This window comes from Glycine max, chromosome 6, assembly GCF_000004515.6.
Source record: "Glycine max cultivar Williams 82 chromosome 6, Glycine_max_v4.0, whole genome shotgun sequence".
In the NCBI taxonomy this organism is placed as follows: domain Eukaryota; kingdom Viridiplantae; phylum Streptophyta; class Magnoliopsida; order Fabales; family Fabaceae; genus Glycine; species Glycine max.
This window is the reverse complement of record NC_038242.2, coordinates 11,733,434-11,743,071: the sequence shown is the minus strand read 5'-3', so window position 1 is coordinate 11,743,071 and position 9,638 is coordinate 11,733,434. Positions and strand designations below refer to the sequence as shown.

General features: G+C 30.2%; 1 protein-coding gene across 1 annotated transcript; it reads right to left on the bottom strand.

The window, feature by feature from the left end:
- Positions 1 to 2,189: 2,189 nt before the first annotated feature.
- LOC100789393 (pentatricopeptide repeat-containing protein At1g79540) lies at positions 2,190 to 6,850 on the bottom strand. Its single transcript, XM_014777128.3, has 2 exons — positions 5,355 to 6,850; positions 2,190 to 3,766 (listed from the first exon to the last, which is right to left on the bottom strand). The coding sequence occupies exon 1, from the start codon at positions 6,429 to 6,431 to the stop codon at positions 5,421 to 5,423; it is 1,011 nt and encodes a 336-aa protein (XP_014632614.1). The 5' UTR covers positions 6,432 to 6,850; the 3' UTR covers positions 2,190 to 3,766; positions 5,355 to 5,420.
- Positions 6,851 to 9,638: the final 2,788 nt, after the last annotated feature.

Below are 9,638 nucleotides of genomic sequence, written 5' to 3'. Positions count from 1 at the left end.
TATTGGTCTGTCAATTCTAAACAGTGCCAAAATGATGTATATAATTAGAGGGTAACCCTCACTTTACTTTCCGAGGATAACTTTTTGGAATTGAGTTCGACACAAATTCATGGTATCATAAATCCATTAGCATTTAGGAGTGTCATGGTGCTTCAGATCAAGGCCATGCAACTAAGTGTTTCTTAACACTATTTAAAAGCCATCTTAAATATACTATCGTTAGAAGGCATCGAGAGGGAATTGCACTCATGAATTTGAAAGTAAACAAGAGTTAAGGGCTGTAAAAACAGATGATACAAAACTTACGTGAATGGAATGACTAAAATGAAATAAACAGCAGTAAAGAAAGAACTGAAACAATTTCTTCTAAAAATAAAAATAATTTATTGTGATAGTGATAGAGTAATTTTACCATTGACTGAAATATGATTTATTGTTCATGAGTAAGGTTAATTTCTTTGTTGACGACTTCATTCAACACTTGCAATTTGGAACTGTCACAACTCACAACATTTCAATTTGGCTGTGAAAAAAAGAAAGACATTAAATTTGAGAGAATCGTTATACGAATTTGGCTCGAACTCAGTATATTATTAACAATTGCGTATATTTAAATCTATACTCGTTTTTTCAAGATAAAATAATATAAATTTTTTAGAGATACTCTTTTACTCTGAAGATTTTCTCTTGAAGTGATATCTTAGTTTGTTTACTACTGAAAAAGTTGAAGTGTTGCAGAAACAATCATTAAAGAACTTTTATGGTTGTCAAATCTTTATGGCCATTCGTATTTAGCTCTCAAATCATACCAATTCTTAGCTGTAAGCACCTATTACAATGACATAATCTCCAGCTGGATTATCATCATTCACTCAAACATCCTTCAATTTAATGGTAGTGTAGTGCAAGCAAAATAAGGTTGCTACATTCCGAGGTTAAGGTCAAAGGTTAAACTTACATTTGTCGTTACAGATGCTTTATTTACGAGGAATCATAACAAAGAATCCAGCCTTATTATAAGTGAGACATCCCAACATAACACTCAAACGCTTTATCATCACGATTGAGACATCCCTTGCTGAAACACTTATTTCATTAAAATATCTCTAGGTAGAAAAAAAATACAATTCGCTTTTCCAATGAATAAAAAAAAATTGATTTCTCCGATATTGATGTTCCAACTTGCAAGCATGGAAAAGCTAAACTTCTCGCATGATAAGCGTGTGGTGCGTAGGTGGCTAGAAGCTTGACTTGCGAGGATCTCAAGTCTTATTTTATGCTCCTATTATCACATTTTATTTTTGTCACCAGCTAATTACAAACACTGAGTGCTTTGAGGATTTGGGAGAGCATACCCATTATATATCACTTTGATTTCTTAGACTCATCATTCCCTCACGCATTTGATTTAACTATCCCATATTAGCAACATAATTCACGGGCCAATATCTCTACACTGCATCAAATGTACATTTAAACTCAAGTTGCGATTAACCAAATAGAATGTGCTGACTAGCCGGTAGCCACAGTATTTATTTGTTTTATTTAAACTATAATTATCCTCTATTAAAAGTAATCATGTTCGAGTAAGATAGAATCCCTATAAATGATAAAACTCTCTTTTTAAAATATTTAATATAACCCTGGACGCCAACTTGAAAACTCTAATTAAGTTGGAGTAACCTCACGTTACTTGATGGGGGGGGGAATGATGCATCCAAACTCGACTCTCGGAGAAAGTTCAACATGGCATAAAAAAAAACATTTTCTGCATTACCGGCTTATTTTATCGTAAAGGTTAGTTGTGCTTCAAGGATATGAATGAACAGCAATAATATTTATCTAGGCAAACAATCTTCTTTAATTATCTCGAGGACGGGTAATTGTAGCACTGGTGGCCCTCGCTGTAAAATTACAAGCAGGGAAGTTAAAACAAGTTTTGAAATAATTAGTAATAGGGTTAATTGAATTGAGTATAAACTTTTTTTAACTCTTTCTGGTTTGAACTGTATACAATTTTGATCTCAAGTTTTTCTCAAATTAATTAAGTTCTTATTTTTTTTTAAATATTAATTAAATTTGATCCATCTATCAGATTTCTTTTACTTGAAATTTTTAATTAAACTCCCCACTATCAAACCATCTTAACCCACCAACATTTAACTCCTAACAGATTGCTACTTACAAGAGAAACACATCCCACTATTCCTATAGATTCAATCACTATTTGTTTTCAAGACCCAACCTTTTCAACCTTAGGTTAGGAACTACCAATTGACAAACTTCCACACTATAATTCCCCAGATATGGTTACCCCCTTGCAGTGGCACTGGGGGGAAAATAGCAGTGTAATTGACATTCTTTTTGATAGAGTATTACACAAGTGCCATTTGGGCAGGAAAAAATGTTCCAACACACAACAGGGATACCAGGTATCTGCATTACTAATGTTGAGTTTCAAGCAACAGTAATCTAAAAAATGAAATATTGCTAATTAGACAGAGCACAGAGGTGCTACAGCACAAAGAGGCCACATAGAATTCTCAAATCCATAATCTTGAAATCCTAAAACTGTGTATCAGCTGTACTAAATTTTAATCGCATGGCTGGCCTTGAAATTTGAAGAATAAAATGTGCAAAAAAAATATTAATGGGATTTGGGAGGGTTATGAAATGATTCCATATTTCATTTGCTGGGAAGGCAATATCAAGATCAATTTTTTTTCCAATAAAAATATAATGAATTGAAACGGTATTTTGTAAGTACATAACCATCTTGAATAAATTTATTATTTCTTTATTTTCTGATCACCTGGAAAGAACAAGATGTTAAAGAATATACAAAAGCAGGACAAGATATTGTAATAATAATGTTAACACTTAACAAGACCAGTTCAATGGGCAAGGTTTCCAACCTGCAGGGATCCGCAAAGGGTAACTGTATGCTGCCTTATCCTGGAAGCGAAGAGGCTGTTTCCCTGCTATTTTCAGCTTGTAGTCAGAATCAGCTTCAAAATTGAAATTAAATTATAAATTAATAAAATAGTTATAATCTTAACCCTCTTGTGGCTTTGCATCATATATAGCTGAAAAAGGACATGTTCTATATGCCCCTAAAATATAATTGACATTTGTGCATGTTTTGTGGGGTGCCCTTGTGAGTTGTGTCTATCCTATCCATCTGTATGGGAATTGAGCTGTGATTACCGGATTACACAAACGACATTTTAACACACCAGGTTACATAAGCAATCAACTATGTGAGGCATAGAATCCGTTTACAAAGAAAATCATAATCAATAATAAGCAACCTGATATATAGCTAAACCTCAGCTTCTGATATGTTATAGGGAAGTAAAAAACTAAATGTCTTCTTTGGGTATCAAAACAAGTAATTGTGTCTAAACTTCACCAAATTTTGATTATTGTGTTAAAATGTGAAAAAGATATGGAATCCAGGGAAATTTATTATTAGCAAGAACTTGTTATTCCAAATCAGATACTGACTATCGTTAAGAAATTTGCCTTTGCCTGCTGGTGTACAATGCATGAGTGAGATATCACCAAAGAACAACCATAATGTCTGTCTTCTTTCCCTCTTCCTTGTCAATGTTTGCCAAAATGCTCTTAGACATATAGGAAGAAACGTACTGAAGCATACAACAAATGGAAATCCCAAAACTGCCTGAAATGAAGGGTCATACAGCACATGATGACAAGCACGCAGAATAACAAAGCAAGAGAAATTGCCCCTACAACATGAGACCTGCAAGAAGTTAAGGAAATTGTCAAGCATAATGGCATCAATAATGTCCTAACATCTTCAATGCACTTTACACATTAATACATCAGAAAGAAAAATGATCACACAACCCTACATGAATCCTACCAGGGATTGGATATCCTAGATGGTATTTTAAGCAGTGATCAAATTATGTTGGTGTCTATATATTCCTTTCATTTTTATGGAATACTAATCAATACTTAACAGAGCACTTCAATATAGATGGATTACCCAAAAAAGGCCAGTTTAAAACCATACCAGTATATGCACTGCTATTATAATCTACTGAATAGAATTATCATGCTATGGGGTTGAAGAAACTAACATTTTTTTTTTAAATGCATAAGAATCCAAAACTCAAGATGAAAACCCATCTATTGCACTCATTATAAATTTTCAGTAACCCATTTGCAGATACCAAAAAAGCAACCTTTCAAATGCCAGATTAAAAAGAAAAAAATTCAATAATAAACTGAAAGGATTTTTTTTTAAAAAAAAATCTGTAGTATCAGGAGCAAATGAAGTCTCCTTTTAGCTATAATAAAAAAACTTAAAGACTAAACAGACCCTATCTATGATCATCTTTTTGACACAATAAAACAGACAAAAGCTCCCCAGATGAGAAAGAAAACATCATTAGGTGGAGAATAGCCAAGAAGAAGACGGTCTCAGCACAAAAATCAAAGAGTTGTGTTATTCAAACAACATTTTATACCACACTTTTTGTGTCTATCTCTCTCCACCACATCATCTCATTTTTCTGTCTTCACTTTATTTCTCTCAGTTGTATAATTTGTTGTGTGAATTATTATACCAAAAGCATTTCTCAAAAACAAATAACTAGAAGCAAATTCTTAACTAAGAACAAGGAGAACAAAATGCATAAATTATTTCAAGCCCAAATTCCAAAAGTCAGCAACTTGAAGCACCTCAAGTCCTCTGAGAAAAACTAGGAGTCAAAGAGGTGAAATAATAAAGAGAAGAAAAGGAAAAGATGAAATACTTCAAGTTGTTTGAGCAAAGCAGCATAGCTAGTGATGGCTGGATATTGGTAGTAGGACTCCCTATCACCAGCATTATTCAGAAAGTACTATTCTCAGTCTATGCAAGTAATTCTAAATTTGAATAAAACTCATCAAATCATTGCTACACACCTTAAAATGCCACAACGGTTTATGCACAAACCAACCATAAAATCCCCCAAAAGAGATACCAAAAAGGTAAGAAGGGTAGAAGAACTTACAAAATCCAAAGAAAAGAAAAAAAAAAGACTGTTTGTGTTTCAGGTCAAAGAAAGACCACAAGAACAAGTGACATTGGGTGTCTCTATTTAATCATACCAGCTAAGCTTCCATCTAAAGCTTAAACCAACTTTCCTACTTGCTCTTCAAATTCTTTCAGCAATGAAGAGAATTCTGAGATATGAAGTGTTTATATTTCTACGGTAGTTCTAGACAACTCAATTCCTAGTGTAAAGTAAAATCCTGAAAACCAGCATGCAAGTACATTTCAATTGATCACTATAACCTTTAGCTCATTAGAAAGTGTATTGAGTCTCCTGATTCATAACCTCTTTCCGTAATGGGGATGTGCGAAGAGCTGAATACAGAAATTCATTCATCTTGATCAGTCAGTGCTATTGTTTGTCCTGCTCTGTACACAATGTGTTCTGTGAAAACAAACTATTTAAAAGGTATCCAGCAGACTTCATCCTATGAACAAGATCAATAGCACACTCCTTTTTATCTTGGGAAAGATTAAGATGGTTGAGGAGCTGCTCACAAACACTTGACTTCAACTTGAAACATCTGTCAAGAGTGTAAAGGAAGATGTTTACTGCATCATCCAGCCTTCCTTTTTCACTGAGACCTCGGATTAAAAATACACAACTTGTAGGATTGATATTGATATTGAACTTATCAAGAACAGAAAATATAACTGATGCTTCATCTACTTTTTCTGCCTGGCAAAATCCAATAAGTAGAATTGTATATGGAGCTAAAGCAAAATCTCTCAACCTGAAGTCCAATTCTAGTAAACCTTGAAATGCCTGTTCCACTTTTCCTCTGACAAAACATTGCTCCAAAGCATTGATTGAATCATCTTCCCTGCCACGAAGGTTCTTCAAATATTCCAAATAAAGACGGAAGGCCTGTGAGACCTTCCTCTTTCTACACAACCAAGTCATAAGTGCTCTATAAACTTCAAAGCTAGGTTCACACCCATGCTTCAGCATATGCTCACGAATCTTAAAGGCATCCTCTTCTCTGCCAATCCTGAAAAGCCCATCGATAAGTGTCCCATAAGTAACAGAGTTAGGTGAGAACCCTTTGTTTTGCATATCCTTGAAAAACTTTAAAGCACCATTGATATTAGCAGCCTTGCAAAAGCCGTTGATTAGAACATTGTACGTCACAATGTCAGGCATAACCCCACTACAAGCAACTTGAGTGAGAAGCTTGTATGCATCCACAAGTTGTCCAGCCTCACACATTTGCTCCACCTTTTTCTGGAGACTAACAGTATCTAAAACCTGATCAGAACCCTGAGAAAGCCAGAAGAATAACGAAGGACTTCTCCCAATCTCCATCTTGTACAATAAAAGGTGTGCCTCCTCAAGTTTACCAGCCTTGCACAGTCCATGCATAAGAGCATTGAAGGTCACTGCTGAAGGAAAGCATCCAAGCTTCTCCAACTTATTAAATATTTACTGTGCCTTCTCAACCATTCCTCTCTTATACAGGTCACAGATGAGAATGGTATGTGTGCAAACATTATGAAATTCTATGCTCAGAAATTTCAAGTTGGAGAGATCGTGCTTGATCCAAAAGACCAACATTGCAGAGACCTTTAATAATTTCATTGTAACAAACAACATCAGGAACTAAGCCCCTCTGGGTCATCTCACCTAACATCTTGCCAGCTTCACCAACCCTGCCCTCCCTTGACAAACCTCGTATCAAAATGGTGTACAAAACAACATCCGGCTCAATACTTTCACTTTGTTTCTTTTGACTAACATTTTTTTTTTTTTTTACTAACATGTTTATTTACCCTCGAATCTGAATAACATGTAAACTAATGGATGGTTAGTTTTCGTTTTCTTTCTTTCTATAATACAAATATTCTCCATCCCAGTCAATAGTTTTGGAGTTCGGTAAGATCGTTACATATGGTAAAATTATTTCTTTCCCGTAATTAGCATAATTATTATATGTCTAAGAACCTAAAATCTCTAATTAAACCAATCCAGTGAAAGTTATTCAAGGTCAATGGTTCAAATTGATTTTAATAAAATATTTTTAATATTTTAAATTGATAATAATAAAAAAATAAATTTCACTTAAAGTATAATAAGTTATAATGTTTTTTTAATAAAAAAACAAAACAACGTCATTTTTAAAGTTTTTTTAACAAAAAAAGTTAAGTAAAACCAGTTAACACTTTATCGTTAAATCAGATACGTGATGGATTCGCAATCGAACCGGCCAGTTCGATTTAGGTTTCAAAATATTGGGTTAACCAATCTCACTCAGCTGAATTTACATATTTAATGATATGCAAGAGACGTATCTATTTGTTCCACATTAGAGGCCATTGTCCCCACAAACTTTTAATATAATATACATGTGTAATTATAAATTGTTCTCGTAGTTTGAAATATAATATAAAAAACTAATTTATAATATGAGTATTGTCTCCAACAAATTTATGCATACAAATACTGCTCCTACGGCATAAAATTTATGGATGTGTCATTGGTGATATGGATTGGTTAGTTTAAATGGATGGATAGATTTTTTCTTGAGTTTTCATAGAGAAAAAAAGAAAATTAATTCATGAAATTTAATTTTTGAAAAGGTTAGGATTGTTCTCATTTTATATTATCATTGAATCAGATATTATAAAATATGATAATATTGTTAACTTTTTAAAAAATATTCTAAAAATTAATATACTTATTATACTTAGAATTTAAACTCTAAAATTATACTGTATAAGTTTAAAAAAATTAACAAATTATACGTGTACTTCTTGAATTTTTTTCAAATTATATATGATAATATTTTTTTTTTCCATTCCGACACTAACCGCATTTATGTTTAAAAAAATTACACCAGTACTACTTATATGTTATACTAACACCTCCTTAATAATGTTTGAAAATACTATAATAACATATGTTATATATTCCACTTATAATTCTCATAAGAGAAGTAACTTTAATGATTTAAAAGTCAAGAAGTATTTATATAATTTCACCAAATCTGAAACCTCAAAAGTGATTAGATTTACTCTAAAAAAATTACAAGTATGCCAAAAAAAATTAAAGTAGAGAATTGAATACTCATTATTTATATGTAATAAGGTTGTAATAAAAACGAGAGAGCACTTAAAAAAATGGTTCAAAATAATTTTTTAACATTATTTTTAATTGATTTTGATATATTGTTTATTATTTTTTATTTAGTTTTTTAAATAGTTCAAAATAATAACAAGATCACTTCGTTAATGTTTTTAGTGAAATATCCGATTATATTTTATAATCCACAGTTAAAAGTGAGTTATTGGGATAATTTACAAGCATTTTATATTGAAAATAGATGTATTAATGCATAGAATTTAATTAAATATATTAATAATGTAAAAAGACTTACATTATCTATTTATAAATTGTTGCTTATGTTAATATAGTTGATTTTTTTAATAATTATTTTTAAAAAATTATATAAAAAATATTTCTAGTTAGTTTATAGTGTAAACAAATTATACTAACTCTGTATAAAAATCAAACTCTTAATTTTAATATAATGTAAATGTAAAATAATTATACTAATAAATAATTATAAATTATCTTAAATATAATTTTAAAAATAATAATTAAAAATATTACATAAAAATTCATGATTAAATAAAATTGTAAACTTTTGTAAATGCATGAAGGCTTAGAATCTGTTTGTCAAGGTATTCTAGTTACCGTCAAGCTATTTTAACTAACTGAAAAAAAAATTATTTGATTATTTAATAAATAAGCTTTTTTTAATAATTTCTAACATTTATAAGATACGTAACATTCTTTAAAAATGTTAATTTCTAAATTTTCTAGCTTTTTACATTTTTCTTATATTCGAACATTTATTAGATTTTTCTTTTTAATGTTTTTTATTTAAGATAAAGTTTTATTATCTTTTTTACATACAATAGGATTTTTACATTTTTACATTTTTATGATATATGATATATGATATTGATAGTGATATATAATATGTTTATATATTTTTTTTGGGATATTTTATAAATAAAAAGTCACAAGTGTTTAAAATTAATTTAATACTAAAATTAGAGATATTATAAAATATTTTTTTTCTAAAGAAAATTAAATAAATTTTGTATACAAACATTACATAAATATGTTTATATATAAATATGTTTATATATGTAATTTTATATTTTTCAGTTATTTAAATAAATATTTTTATTAAATATTTATGATTTAATAATAAAATATTTTTGTATTTTTAATTATAAACTAATTTTTAAGTTAATTTTGTCAAATATAATCTTAAGATGGATATTAATTACCAATCATTGTACATATAAAAAAAATTATATTCTAATTAAATTTAATAATAAATTAAAAATTTATTAAATATCACAATAAAATACATTAATAGCGTTAAGTATTACAAAATTTCACGTTTAATGTGTTAATTAATACCGTTAACTTTATCCTAAAAACTAAATACATCAATTGAAGTTTTTTCTTGACACATTAATGATATGTTCATAAATCATAAATGACATGGTGCGCACAATAAATAATCTTGTACAAGGAAATAATTATTACTAATTA